At 46.1% G+C, this 15,806-nt stretch overlaps 1 protein-coding gene across 1 annotated transcript in view; it reads left to right on the forward strand.

Annotated features, from left to right (window-relative positions):
* The first annotated feature begins 15,523 nt into the window (after nucleotides 1-15,523).
* HELLS (helicase, lymphoid-specific) overlaps nucleotides 15,524-15,806 on the forward strand; it is a 28,019-nt gene continuing 27,736 nt past the window's right edge. The window contains 1 exon segment of the mRNA XM_009322479.1: nucleotides 15,524-15,574. Coding sequence (XP_009320754.1) covers nucleotides 15,524-15,574 — 51 coding nt within the window.

The following is a 15,806-nucleotide window of genomic DNA, read 5'->3' on the forward strand; positions in this document are numbered from 1 at the left end:
GTGATGAGGCGGACCTCAGAAGACCGGTTTTTTTGACCTGGGCCTCCCTTTCCACCCTCTGAGGTGTTTGCAGATGCGCGAAGCTCCAGCCAGGCCTGGGCTTGGCCTGTTTCTCTATCCCCATCACGACTCTGCCTGGTGCAGAACAACGCGTACCTTCTGCCCTCGCTCGGTCTGCTGCCGGGAGGCAGCCAGGCTGGGCAGGATCTGCCGGGCAGGCGCCAACACTGTGTCCTGGGCCAGAGCTGGGGAGCGAGAGTATCCAGAGCGTCCCTCAGCCGGTTTGTTTCTTTGCTTTTTATCCCTGGAGAATCCCAGCGGCTGTGGAAGCGCTGCTTAAACCTTGCAGTTATCAGGGCTGAGGGTTTGGCAATCTCTGCCTCATTTGGCTTGTTGCAAATGCTGCATCGTTGTAAATGCTGCAATTGCTTTAGTTTGGAAATGCTCACTCTCAGTTTAGAGCAATCTGTTTCAGTGGAGTGCAAGAGTTAGATGTGACTTGCTAAATACACCACCGGAGTTTAAAGCAGTACAAATAGCAAATAATGAGATCCTGGGCAATTTGCATTGCTTTCCCCTGAATATATGTGCACACATCAGTAGAACTAAATATTTTTCTTGTGTAGCAATTTAATTAGAACTGATTAAAGTAAACATGTCCTGAAGGTTTGAATATGATAGCGGCATTGCATTATAAATGTCATTTTGATTAAATAATGGCTTCTTTGCTTGAACAAGATAACTATCCACCCGAAACACAGAGGTAAAACTTTAGTTAATAATAAAACTCCCGCCAACTTCAATAGAGCTATATTTCACCTTAATTGTACTCATAATTATGCTTTCACAGTTTGATTACAGAATTGACTGTTTCCCGCTTGGAGGGGGTACACATTGTTGTACACCTCCTACAAAAAAACTGGGAACTGAGGACTGTTGACAGGCAGTATATGAACCTCGGCTCAGGAATGAGGTGATTTGCCCTGTTCAGTGAAATGATGGAGCTCCCTTGTCCCAGGATACGACAGGAGCACTGAGAGTTGCCACATGGGCTCTCATTAAAGAAGATACTGTAAGATTAGCCGGGAGCAGTGGTTGCCAGTTCCTGTGGATCTGGCTACTCCGGTATTCAGGAGAAGTATCTGAGGAAAGCAGGCTGGCTGTGAGTAGGTTTAAAAATGCTGCATAAGACCTAACCTCTACTGGGAAAGTTTACAAGGGCTTCCCAAGCTGAAAAAGGTTGAAAACAACTGTCCTTGATGAGCGGATAGTATTCAGTAGCCAAGGACCTGTCTGAATAACCCCAGGACATACTTCACAAATAGCATCTGTTTCTGCAAACCTGCTATTTAAAAAACCTCTTGCTGAAGCCAAATCAATGCTCTTTCATTTGTGTACAACTCTGATATCCAGTTCTTGGGTGTGTATTTCCTCTGGACATCCCGAAGGATATCTCTGGCTCCAGTGTTTGTGAACTGAAGTTGGTAACGTGACCGTGGACCTTACGCCACGGTCTGTGTACTTGACTGTGTGCAGCAGCAGGTGTGTGCTGCTGCTTGGCCCCACATCTGGCGCCTCCCTCACGCAGTGGAAAGGGCACAGGAGCTCAGATTTGACACCAGCATTGAGGTGCTCTGCCTCCTCAGCACATCGGTTCAGTAATCTGTGCTTTTCATCTCCCTACCTTAAAAAAGGAGGTAAAGCCAGTCTCCTTTGTAAAGCTGCCTGGGCATTAGAACTGTGAGTCTGTGTTAAACTGGGTGTTTCCATAAGCAATGAGTGACCATAGCCGTCCAGAGTAACAAAAGCAAGTTCTTCATAAAGAGACATTTTTTCCCCTCCAAACTAACTCCAAAGCAGGGCTTTTCTAGGCCCAGATGGGAAATGCCAGTGGTATGTTCATAGCCCTTGCGTTCAGGTCTGACCTAAGCCCGCTGAAGAAAATTAAATACTACCAAGGACTTTCAGGGGTTGGGACCAGGACCTTTGTGACTTTTATCTTAGCAGTGCTACTTGTGCCTTTATCTATAAAACTCTGCTTCTCTTTTTATGCTTGTTTAGTGTGGGATGAATGGAGACAGTCTGCTGTTTTACTGCAGACTTCCCTGCACTTACTAATTTAAGACTGCCGTTCAGACTGAAATTTCCAGGTTGGCTTGTGATGAATCCATAGTCTATATGCAGCGCTTGAGAGATATTTCCGTATCCTGAAATAACAGGAGGCTTGTGATACATCACTTCATGATTCTGCAGTGCTCCGTGACTCACAGGATGGAGGACAGATGTCACCAAATTGTTGTACACTGAAACAGTCACTGCGCAACAATCCTTCATTGAAAGCCAATATGATTGAACTGATGAGTTAAGATATGCAGGTTTCCATGCCAGGTAAAAATAATGGGCATATGTATTTTTAGTGGATTTGTGTAAGGAGAGCTTTCTTTGGTGCCTTCCACAGAGTTCCTGGCAGTGCTCTTAACAAAAAAAAAGAGAGTGAGAGCGAATACTGACCTCCAGATGACCCAGCTTTGAATCTGGGCGATTTGCAGTCCGACAGCACAATTTGCTTGCTCCTGAGTTAGTTTTAATGTGAAGGAACAAGCAAAAACACAACAAAATATTGTCCAAAGTTTGCAAGCTGAATCAGTCAAGTTCCAGTCTGTCAAAATCAGCAGTAGGTGGGGGCCAGACCTACCCTTGCCCCAATAACCTGTGTTCATGCAGGCTGAGAAGGCAGCAAGAAACAAGGGAAGGGCTGCGAAGAGCTGCAGAGCAGATTTCAGGTAAGCTTGGCTGTCAGGGAGGCACTGAGCTAGAGTCTGATTTTTCAGCAGAGGTTCCACATCTAACTTTCAATATCAGGGGTATTTAAAGTCATGTTTTCAAAGCACGCCATTACAGAGAGCCCTCTGGGAAGAGCTGGCTGCTCATTTTAGTGCCCAAAAATGCAGGCTAAGCTGTTCTGAAGATCTAGCTCTGTTTGTGGCTGCTGAACTGTTTTAAAAGCCAAACCCTTTTTTCATATAAACACCAAACTGCCTGATGTCAAGTCAGGTTTGCAAGATAAGATAAGAGTGCTTCAGTGAGGAATAAATGGAGGAGAGTTTATGGAAACTGAGTTATGGTAAATAGATAGCATCAAGAAGAAGGGGGTTTTGTGTGGTGCTGTGCATAGCAGAGGTAGATAGAGAGTGTATATATATTTTTCAGAGCTGTGGGAGAAGATGAGTGGGAGGACAGGGGTTCCCCACCCCTGTCATTACAGTGGCCAGGAACCCCATGCCACAGGTCTGAGCAAGGGGATCTGGAAGCTGGTGGGGTGCAGCAGCGCAGGCTCAGCGTTTCAGAGGCAAGCTCAGAGGGCGATGAGAGGAATGGAGGGAATGTGATAAGGCCGGGGGAGGATTCGGTGAGGGAAGGGGAAGGAACGAGCAGGGGAAAGGAGGGGGTGTGGAGAGGCCTGGAGTGTCCCTTTCCACTGTCTCCCAGTTTCTCCATACTGGAGGCAGGTTTGGGTCCCTCAGCTGAAACACCAGGGAACTGCTATACTGAGGGGGGGGTCCCCGTTCCTCTTATGGATGAAGCAGATACCCTGACCAGTGTCCCTTCAGCCATCTCTGATGGCAGGCACAAGGGACAGCGTGCTGCCAGCAGCCACTCATCCTGGCCACCAGCAACCTCAGAAACAAGCCTTTGTTGTCATTGTCCTTGTGTTTGTAGATTACTTGGCCCAAGCAAAGATGAAAGCCAGTGGAAATCCATAAGTTGCTGTTGATGTTCCTGTGAAGACAGTACAGGTCCGCAGGATCATACCTTAGAGATTTTTTTTTTGACAGAGAGCTCTTGCTTTTTGAAAAGGTGGACCAGTGTAATTCCACACCATGGAAAAAAGCTTAGGGGATTACAGGTGGTTACACTGCCAGCCCCTGGGAAGCTGCTGAGCTGCGTTGTGCAGCTGCGGTGCTGCTGGATGCTGAGGGCATAGGAGCTGTGGCGGTGCACCGCCGCTCCCCGTCAGATCTGGTGTAACGTTTCTGGCTCCAGCACTAACCCAAGTGTCTGCACATTCTTATCAGCAAGCCTTGCAGGTAGCGTTACGTGTTTGTCCACTTGAAGTAGAAATATTCCTTAACTCTGAACCTCCCTGGCCTCTCTCTTCATATTCTAGTCTCTCTTGGTGGCCGATAGATTGATATATTTATATTTAACCTTTCTGGCTATCTAAATTCATGGCTCACAACCATTAGAATTCGGAAAAAAGACAATTAGAGAAAATCCATCATGATGCAAATGTACAAGTGAGTCTGTAACTCACTTGCTATCCCCACACATGCGAGCTAATGATCTGGCAGTTTTGAGGTATGAGCATAACCCAAGCCCTATATCTGAACACCTGGACCTTTACAGAGATTTAACACAAATTTGGATTGGGTAGCTCACAAACACTTTGAGAAAGCTCTAGGAGAAACAGAGACGATCTTTAAAGCCATGGGTGGAGGAAGACAGTGGGATGTGACAGACAAAGCTAGACAGGCTAGACAGCTCTAGTTAGCACCTGACCGTGATTTTTTTAGGGGATTCTTTGGCATAGATCCTAAACTTTTTGGATCATTGATCCATTTTAACGCTCAGTTTCTTGCAAGACATTATACATTTAGCTGAAAGCACTAGAAGGATGGTGCTCTGCAGATTTTCTGGCCTCTCAGAGCAGACCAGACTTCATTGCTGGCACAGAAAATACTATGTGGAAAGAATTGTGGTGAGGAAAAGATTTCGCAACGTCAGCAGTACCCAAAGGGAGGACGAGGTGGAGCTCTCGATGAGTAATGTGAGGTTTGGTACCAGCAGGTCTAAATATCCCAGATAAAAGTTGTGATTTCATCCTGGTATTTTGGTGAAGATCTGGCCTACCAAGTGTGCTGAGGCCACCCTGCTTTCCCCTCACAAAAAAGGAGTAGTCTTCCCTCCCTTGCTATCAGAGTGCTGGCCTCCTGCAAGGGAGAGTGTTACATCCCTGTTCTCGCTCCATCCCACCAGCCAGCCAGCAGACGGGCCTCCTGATCTTTCCAGAGTTGCTTCCCAGGTGGCTCTCCCTGTGGGCACATCTTGGGCAACCTCCGCCTCTTCAAAACCCTCCTCCTTTTCCCCAAACCAGATGCTGCTTTCCCACCATCACACACTCTAGCCACGCTCTCTGCTACGAAACGCACAAACAAGGGTTTAAGCCAATGTAAGGTGGGTCCCCAAATGTCACACCTGTCTGAGAGGCAGGCAGCTGAATTCTGTTTGTGCTGCAGCAAAGGGCCGTGCAGCTGGATCTCAGTAGGATATTTTGATCTCGGAGTCAGACGATGTGCTGGTGAAAAAGATGTGTGATTGGTGCGCTGTCGTTTTGAGTTGGGAGGAAAAAATGGCGAGGAGCCTGCATTAATTAGTATTAAACCATACTTGGCAGACGCTGACTCCTCCACAGAGTATCTGTTGCTAGAGGGCATGAAAATATACCTGTTGAGTTGGATGGGTGAGGTGCAGAGATAGTACCAGGAGGCAGGATTTACACCGAGACAGTGCAGAAACCAGCGTGATGTTCTTGGGTGAAAAATCACTTAAAAGCAAGTAGCGATGTTCATTAATTACATCTCCCTTTTCACCCTTTTCACTTGGGCACTGAAGTCAGCCAGTATTAAAGAGAAAATAGTTGGCCTGTTCTAGGCAGGAAAACGCAACTGTGATTGCTGACGACTGTCTGAGAGCTCTGGGAAGAAATATCCCAGCATATGGAAATGGCAATGTGTTTCTACTGGTTTTTCACCAGTAGATCTCAACGTGTTTTTCAGCACAAGTCTCCGCTGTTATTTCTACTTTTCTGTGGGGAATACAGAGTTCAGGTACCTGAGGCACAGGGAAGGGAGGGGAGTCAGGCATTGTAGGAAGCCTGCATAAACTGTTACCCTCTGTAGGGACAGATGATAATTAAAGCAAACATACAGAGAGCCTTTGGCTGGCATGAGGTCTCAATAAACTAAAACCAAGCTACCTGCAATTCATTGCCTTGATTTTGTGACAGTCATTTGAGTATAAAAGCAAGTCCTGTACAGGGGTGAGTATTTTTTTCCTGTTTACCTCTTTCCAGCAGGTGAAAACTAAAGTTTCCTATAAAAAATGCAGGGTACTACTATAGCTGGCAACAGCAATAACTCCCATGGGCTCTCAGGTTGGAATTCATCTGCTAGGACCCTCTGCCTCAGTCGGTCTTGAGGGCGTATTCAATGTTCATATTCCTGTTCTCACGGGCTTCAGGGGAAATGAAGTGTCACTTCAGTTTCTTTCCCCACAAATCTTTGGTTTTCCCACCACCACCCTAACAAAACCCTCCAGCACTGAACACAATAGATCGTTAAACCTAAATTGATGCCTTCAGTATTACTGGAATACAAGTAAAGAAAATTTCAACACAGCACTAAAAATATGTCACCTTCGCTGTGGCATTGTATGGGAACTGACATGACTTCTTATTTTGTTTGCCCATGGAAGGGAACTGTCATTTTCATTGCTAAAATATTTGTCCATTGGATGGAAATAATTACAAATGGAACAAAACAAAATGTTTTGATTAAATACAGGGCTGGTCTTGTTTTTTCCAGTAAATGTTTGATGTTTTTAATTCTCTTCCCCCTCTCCCGGGGATAATATAATGGACAGTTATAGATCACCTTCCATCTCAGAAGATCCCAGGTTGCGTAGGGATTGCTTCCTTTGCCACTGAAATGTTGCTACCCATGGGGCAAGCACCGTTGAAAAATTTATCCCCATGGGGTACTGTAGTGAAGGTGAGTCACCTTCTGCAGAGCAGGGGAGTTTTCAGGAGACAGACTCCAATTCATAATTTGTGCCAAACCCAGGGGTTAACGTTGAAGTGTCAGATCTGGCTATCCCATGGCTGAGGAATGAAAACCAGCAGCTGTCTGAATTCCAGGGATGGTGCTGGGAATAGCTGTGATGAAACGAAGTCCCACCAACTTTGATCCTGGATCTCCTGCACAGGATTAAAGAGGTAACTGAGTTTGGGCCTGAGGCACAGGCATTTGGGGAAGCAGCAGGGGGAATTTGCTAAGTTTTCATGGGAGTTTACTGAGTATATGATGATAAAGCGAAGATAACTCTTTTATCATCGCGATCCATTTCTTTTAACTGCGAGTGCTTCAAGGCCCCTGCAGGATCACAGCGAGGACACCGGCAGGCTTGCGGTGCTCCCTGCATCGTGCTGCTTTGTTTGGGTTGAAGAGGTGACGCTTTGCCCTGGATCAACCTTGTAAATAAGAATGGGGCAAGAAAAGATTTGTTTGCACAGATCCAAACACTTTCCTCATTCCTCCTGCTTTCTCCCAAGTTTGATGTGATCGGTTCATATACCTGCCACTTCCCTGGGATATGAGCAGCTGCCAGAACCCCCTCTGGCTGCTGTCATTCTGGATCAAGACACCTTTGCAGGAGTGGCTCCAAGAGAAGAGAGTGCTGTCCATACAGACACAGCATTCAATCTCCACCGTTGTCAGAGTGAGGAATCATATTTCCCCCACCCCTGCCCTCTGGGTAAGAAAAGGCAAACATATCATAAAGGTACCGTAATAAGTCTGCTAGAGATGTCTTTGCAGCCTCTTTCTCCTCCCCAAACTGGAATGTGCCTAAGCTCCTTCTGGTCTGCTTATTTCTTTTTTCTGGCAGCCCTTGGGGAAGGCACCTAATACCTTTTCGCAAACATTATTTATGGACTCAGAACGCCAGGAACGTGCTTCACAAATAGTCTGTTCAATATGTCCTGAGCCCTCCTGTCTGGCACCTAATTATGTCAGTCCACAATGCTCAGATTTCTTTGGCTTTTTGCTGTAAGCCAGATTTACTGATCCTGGGTTGTTTCCACGTGAGCAGAGTACTGTAATGACCGATGAGCTGCACTCCTATGATTTGCACGGTAGTGTCCCAGTTGTTCACAGTTCCTAGTGATTCCTGCTTAGGTCCTAGGGCCAATGTTTAGTGTTTCAGGAAAAGAGAAAGGTCAGCGCTAGCCCCGCAGCACCTGTGTTACATTGCATAGCACCCTAGGATGCTATAGGCTTGCCCCACAGAGGGTGAGTTCGCTTGATCTATAGTGGACCATCTCTTACCTAGCACCACTCCCTTCTGCGAGGTCTGTATTAATTAGATGCATCTAGAGGTCCAAGTGGGAGCTCTGCTTATGTAACCAGCACTAAGGTTAAAGAGCAGGTTCGTACCAGAGAGGCAGCTGTAGTTACACCTTTTATCAAAACCACCTAAAAACCTTCCTTTGGATGAAAACTGCTGGCTCTGTTAGTATTTCTGCCTTTTCAGGATCAAGACCACAGCATTAAATCTTCTGAGAGAAGCTTGGTGGGTTTTGCCTCTTCTCTTACCTTAAAGAAGGAGGGAAAAGCTGCACTTTCACACCTTTATAGCGCTTCCCATTCCCTGTAAATCTGGAATACTTCATAAATGAGGTAGATCTTGGTCTCAATGTAACAGCATTAAAGGAAGTGCCTCACTCCCAATCAAGAGTTTGAGACAAAATGGAAAACAGTATATCCAGCTGAAACCATCGAGCAGGACCTGATCTGAGAGGGAATTTTGTCTGGGTGCAAATATTAACATCTCTATTATTCAGTGAATACTACGTGACCCTTAATGACTGTAGTTGCATGAAAACTCCAGTTTTACGTTTAAATCCAAGTGCAATATCTCCACCAGCACAGGACCTGTAGCTTATCCTGTGTTGTTTCCATGTGTAGTCTGTACCATAATGCTTTCTGTGACTTGGGCGTTAAAAAAGAGGCTACCACTTATCGTGGCTTGTCTTCTGCTCATCCCTTATGTTGAGTCATTCATTCTTGGGCTGTGCAGTCTGACTGGATCACAGCACAAGCTTTCGTGAACAGCAGACTCTAGAGGTGCAGAATTGTTTCCACGTGTAGCCTGTACCGTAATGCTTTCTGTGACTTGGGGGTTAAAAAAGAGCATTACTAGGCTACCACTTATCATGGCTTGTCTTCTGCTCATCCCTTATGTTGAGTCATTCATTCTTGGGCTGTGCAGTCTGACTGGATCACAGCACAAGCTTTCGTGAACAGCAGACTCTAGAGGTGCAGAAAATCTCAGGTGAAATCCTGGGAATTTTGACAGAAATTTGGCGAGGAGAGGATATGCGCTGACATGGCAAAATAGTGGGTTCATTGCGGCTGGGATTCCCTCCAGTTACCCCTGGATGTTTTCTGGCCATCTCAGCCCCTCTCGAAGGCCTCACCTACAGCTTCTCGTGAACCACTGCACCCCTCGGTTTGTCTTCAAGGAAGGCTTTGTCTTCTAGACCAGTGTTTTCTGAATGCTGGCAGAAAGGATGAGACTTGCTGACTTCAGACAAGATGCCAAAGCATGCAGAGGGGACTCTACTGTAAACAATCTCTTAAAATTCATTTTAAAAGAAGAAAGGGATGAGGGGAGGAAAAACAAAATACTCAGAGATGCTGACTTGCCATCTACAGTCATCCTCCCTCGCTGGTGATTAATCATCTCCCCCTTTGAGCCCAACAGACCAGCTACACACATTCCTCATTCTCTTTATTGCTGGAAAGAAATTTGATTTTTGGCATGCCTTTTGTAGGATTCAAAATACCTTTGTGCTGTGGTGAGTGTGAGGGAAGGGAGTTTCACTTCTCAGCAGATATGCTAAAAGCATGTATTATGGGCTGGGCTCTCCACCCCACCCAGGTTGCAGGGAGCCATTTGTGGCTGCCTGATCTGGCACACGCTGGAATTACCAGGCTGGAGACTCTGGGTCTGTGTATATTGCTGCCTGTTGCTGGAGATCAATATGCTCTTGCAGGGTGGAAGTCCTTCTGAGTCATAAAAAAATGGAGTACGGAGGAATCAGAAGGAATGGGATTTCAAATGAGATAGTAGCTTCCCTTTACTGTCTGTGTGCTGCGAACTAAGTGAATTTTGGGTCCTATATCACAAAACATAAATAAATCACATTAGTAAGTACAATTGCAGGCAAACCACGTACAAAGTAGATTCCCCTGAAGACAGTCTAAACCTAGTAAAGAAGGTGTTGACTAAGCCCTGGGAAAAGGTTCCTAATGGCACCAACAGGTCCCTTTCCACCATGGCTGTGGTTCAAGAGGCCTTCAAGAAGGCGATGTCATTGGGAATCTGGCTCTCCTTGCTGCTGGGGTTAAACCATGGCCTTGCTAACGATGCAGCATTTCCTGATATTTGTAACAACAATTAAATGGGTAAAGAAGATTTACCTGGTGATAAAGCTTGCAGCTAGCCCAGTTCTTAATGAGTTACAAAAAGACAAGACTGATCATCTCATGCAAACCAGCTGTCATGCGATGCGTCTGAATCACAATGATCAAAAGCCACAAAAGAAGGAGCTTTTTGTTGCTCAAATGAGAACATCATTGTGCTTGGACCACTCTCACATGTCGTCAGTGCTGGGGTTTGCCTGTACATACATGTCTCCCTGCTTTGTGCTCTCAACTTGTAGTAAGATCTCAGCACGCATGTTTGGTACATTGAGCTTACAGACATTTGTATCCCCCCTTTGCCTGCCAGCAAAAATTTCACAAGAGTTTTCCTTTAGTGTGACTTAGAGGTCATTGTCTCATGTGACACTCAAAAATGTAATCACTCCTGGTTGGAGTTGACTCTGACCATGAGGAGAAGCGGGCAGTTGGCATGTTCAAACGTAGGCGAGGACTATCTCTGAGCCAGCGCTTTTGTGGGTTGCTGTGCAGCACGCGCAAAGCTGCAGCCTGTGATCAGCTTTTCCAGACCCCTTAGAAACAGTCTGTGAACTCCTGGCATCCAGTGGGTCACAGGCTGCAGTCAGACATGCTGTGACCCCCAGGCTTCACTGGCAGATTGGCAAGAGTGCTGGGCAGGTAGCAAGATGCAGCACAGCAGGATTTCTGTGCTGTCCCTCTCTGCCTCACCCCTAATGTTTTCATTTCCTGCAGCCACAAGCAAAGAGGTGGTTTAGGGACCAGGAGCTTTGTCCAACAGGGTCGGATGCCTTCCAGGGTTTGGAGCCACCTTGCCCCCCTGGGGTGCCTGGAAATGAAGTCATAAGTTCTGATCCTAGTACGTAGTCTCGTCAAGTGAGAGCAGCCTGTAGTTTTGGAGCAGGCAGCTATCAGGATGAGTGCTGTTTCTCACCGTGCATGAAGTTGGTGCCTGTGTGAATGCACAGCCACAAATCATTGCAAAGAGCCAAACAGTTATGGGCAGAGACGCTAGGAGAGGATTTTGTTACAGTTACCCAAATGTAAGCCAGGAAACACATTGCTGACAGAACTTACGCTTGAAAGATTTGGGCCAGGTGTTGAGCGGGATAAAACTGTCATTTCTTAGCAGATGTCGTATTCTCAGTTACAAGCAGAAGTGCTGTAACATCCAGACTTAATCATAGTGAAAAAACACAAGCAATCTTTTAAGCAATGCATGAATAAAAGCTGTGTATTCAAATGCCAGGGTGTGTATTCAAACACCAGGCTAAGAGCTCACTGTAAGTGTCAGACTAACATGGTGATTTTTTTTGTCACTTTTGCAGCAGCTTTTTAAGGAAGGATCCTGGCCTTCAAGAGAACTGCTTACCTGCTGAAGTGTAACGTCATGCTATCAATCCTTTTCCCTGACAACCTTAATCCCGCTCTGTCTTTTCTGGGCTGCATGCTGCAGCAGGAGCTAGAAAACTGAGAGCTGTATGCTGAAAAACCTTGGGATGTTGATATACAGAATGGTGGGTGGTGTTATTTAGATGTCTTTGCAAACAAACAAATACAGCTGATTAAAGCTGGAAGGCCATGGAGGTTTCTGCCACCCTCTGCACACCCCACCCTTTTCTTGGCAGTTACTGGGATTTCAGGTTACTCAAAAGGCCAGGTTGGAAATGGGTGTCTCAGGAGCTGCTTCACATGTGGTTCAGCTTCTGCTGACAGAGACATAGCAAATCTGGAGGAAGGCTGCATCACTGTAGCATGATATTCTCGTTATTTGGTGGGATGTTTCAGTCCAGCCGTCAGCAAATGCCATTCCTAGTACCCTGCAGCTCTGACTGCCAGGTCAGAGGAGAACTTGATTGCTTACCAACACAGAGGGGCTGGCACACAAACATGTTCCTACTTCACTGATCAACACATCTTACCTTATATATTTCAGGCCCACAAGCTACATAATTAAAGTTGAAGGCAACAGCAGTTTCTTGGAGACTGTGCAGCCATCTAGCGTTATTGTATATATAGCATGCTGGTTACCTGCTGAGACCCCCAATCCCTTCAGTGCTTTTTTTCCTACGCATCTCCCAGCTGGATGTTTAACTCTAAGTTACAGGAGATTTAGTTAAACTTGCCAATCCACTGATCTTGATGATCTCTGAAATTTCTGACCACCTGCAGATCGTACTTGTAGATGAAGGAGAGGATCCTGCTACTGTATTTCTTTTAGCCATAGCAAGTATGGGTTGCTACTATCAGGAAGAGCAACCAGAGTGTATGTGGCTGCTACTTGCTGCGTTTTAGCAGTCATTGATTCTTAAGCAAAAAAAAAAGGGAAAAAAGAAAAAATGAAATTTAAATTTGAAGACCAGTGTGCAAACTTCAGGGATGCCACTGCTATCTGCCACGGTGCTTTGGAGACTTTCACATTCGCTTAGGAATAGGAAAGCCTTGTACCTATATTGGGAACGAGTGAGACAAGGGCCGAATAGCCTGAATCTGTAGGTCTCACTTTTCTCATCTAGAGAAAACCATCTTATTTCAAAGTCCCAGCTTCCTCTTTGGTCATTCAGCAGACAGGGCAATTAGTACAAGGAACTACTTTTACAGTTTGTAGTAACTTAGTTAGGCAACCTGTGCAGGCAAGGAGCATGATGAAACGACATGCATTCTTGTATTGCATACCAAAGTGACAAGTAAATCTCAAAGGTGACAACCCAGGGTTACTGTGACTTAGCAGCAGCCACTTGGCCAACCTCAGAACAGAACCATCTTTGTTTACTATCCGCATTTTTCTAACTCTTATCTGCTCTCTTGCACTGCAATTTCCCCCAGCCCCCTCTGTGCCACTAGGTTCATCTTTCTCAGCACCTCGCATTATACTGTGTAAGTGTCCAGGTGTGTTATGAGAGACTTTCATCTTCTGAAACAAAAGGTGACGGACTGGTGACTTTCTGCACTGCAGTAACAAGTTGTTGACTACTGAGGTAAAAGAAATTGCTTCTGGATAGAAGTTACATGTTAAAACTCCTTTGCTTGAAGTGAGTGGAGATTTATGCTATGGAGACACATAATTTTCTGGATCCCGCTACACTTATGGAAGGTATAACCAGCTCTGCCCGTTTAACATCCTTTGCTGGTGGAAATAGCCCTATTCCCAACCCCTAAGAATCTACCCCATGAACAATTTACATAAACACTGCCTTATTCCCCTCGTTACCTCAGACCATTAATATAAATACTGAAGTCTCAGTCTTGAGAGCAGTGGGAGAGGAGCAGTGACAAGCAGCACTTACTCATTCCACAGTAATAGTTGGATCTGGAGGAGGATGTTTGTCGGCATCGCCTTACTCACGTGTGCTAAGCTAGGATAAGTGCCCTTGTCTGCAAGACTGGACATGAATCTTTTGCACACTCCCCTTCTAAGTGTCTGTCTGTCTGTCTGTCTGTGGGATGTTAAAAACAGACCATGGTATGTGTCCAACAGGCTCCAGCCACAACTGACTGATCTGGTAGCATTTACCTGGAATAGTTTTTTAAAAGGCATGTTTTACAAAGCCTTGCACTGCATCAAGTTTTGTGAGTATTGGATATCTGAATGCCACCAAAGAGATGGCTAATTAATTCTGTCATTTATTTCTGATGACTTTTACCAATAAACAGGGAAAATAATATTCCAGCCCTAAATTACGACTAGTTGAACACAGAAACACCCTGCACACAAAGGCAAATATTCCCCTAGAAGCTAACAGAGCCGCTCTCCTGTTGCAGGGGATCCTGGGCCAGGGGTGGATGCAGCCACGGCGGCGGCGGTGGGAAGGAGGGTGAGGACTGCTACACAACAGCACAGTCTCTCCCTGCAAGAATGAATGGCAATCGTGATGCTGAGCCGTCCACAGGGAGCCACAACTCCACTACCCAGCAGCAAACCCCCTCCTACCCCAAACAGTTTACAGACAAGGTGTTGCACAGAGCAGGGAATGGCTGAAACAAAATTGTCTGATTTAAGTGATAATCGGAGGTAAGGTGGTATATGTCTCACTGTTTCACAATTCTAAAAATGGTGTTAATGATATTACAAAATAACGTGTATGGATACAGGAGTGAGATGGAACATTTGTATTCTATTACGTATTTTAGTGACAGGCTTATTTTCTTTGGATAAGAGATATAAATTGTGCTCCTTACAATTTCTGGGCAGGACAGATCTTACAGTGTTTTTTAAAAGAGGCAGAGATATTAACATTTATATCCCAGCCAAAATCTTTGCAATTTCAGTTTCCTGAGTGCTCAAGTTCTTCATTCCTGCTCCCTGCCTGCAACTGGTGTTGGGAGCCACTTAAGCCACCATCATATTCCAGCTTGGATGCATTTCAGTTGTCATCTAGGTGATTATTCTACTCTAATGATATCGTTTGGAAAGCACTTTAGGTCTCACAGAATGAAAGGTGCCTTAGAAAATAAAGGTTTTCTTTGTTTATTCACTGTGATGCCTTGACAGTAGTTGCAAGTGAAACAGAAGCTTGAAAAAGGCTGCATTCAATTGCCACAGTGCCAATAAAATAACTTTATTAGGGGGTTAATAACATTCCTCCCTGCTAACGTTCCCTCACATCGATGCAGAACCATCTCGAGTTAGCCTCCAAACTATGCCTTGCAAAACAGAATCGCTTTTTTGTAACCCACATTACGGCATCCAGAATCAGCCTCTAAGGCTTCGGGAATGAGAAGAATGCCATCCACCTCAGTTATTACTAGACTTGTTTGTTCTTCTGCTTCTTCTTTCCTTCTCCCTTTCCAGGTCTCTTTTTAGAACCAGGAGCTCTGGTCCCCACGTGTGTGGAGCGAGTTTAAAATGGCAATCCATTTGACAGGTGTGAGAAATTACTAGCACAGCATTTTTCTGCGGATCTGAGGCAGTAAGCCCAAAGTTATTTTGACAGCTTATTTAGGTGAAGCTGAAGTGTTTGTCTTCTGAACACTAGAAATATTTACTTTAATGTGGACTTTTGTTTTGGGAAAGAGGGTTTTCCATCGGTTGAGAGCACAGCTCTCATTCGGGTTTTAAGGGTTCCTCTGCCCTCTCGTGGCACAAATCAGAAGCGTTCAAGAAAACATTGAGGGCCTCGCACTAACGGCGATAGTCAGCCCTTGCCACGTCCATACCCTCTCTCTGGAGATCCAGAGGCGTGTACCGGTGCCCGTTACTGCCGGCAAAGGGAAGCAGGACGATGAAGCCCAGGCAGCTCCATTACGCTGTGCCCGGCCGGCGGCTGCTGACGGTACGGGCCTGCGGCGGCTCCTGCGGGGAGGGCTGCGCACCACAGGGCCAGAAGCAGGGGAAAACTGAAGCGTCACCGTCAGCACGGCCGAGGCCCCGCAGGCCCAGAGCTCACTGCAGCGTGTGGAGCCCCCACGCCGGACAGGAAGGCCCAAGAGCGCCTCAGCACCGGGGCCCGACGCCGAGCACCGGCGAGCAGGGGCGGGCCCGAGGAGCTGACCGGGGCAAGGGCG

Source organism: Pygoscelis adeliae, unplaced genomic scaffold, assembly GCF_000699105.1.
Source record: "Pygoscelis adeliae isolate BGI_AS28 unplaced genomic scaffold, ASM69910v1 Scaffold244, whole genome shotgun sequence".
Lineage (NCBI taxonomy): Eukaryota > Metazoa > Chordata > Aves > Sphenisciformes > Spheniscidae > Pygoscelis > Pygoscelis adeliae.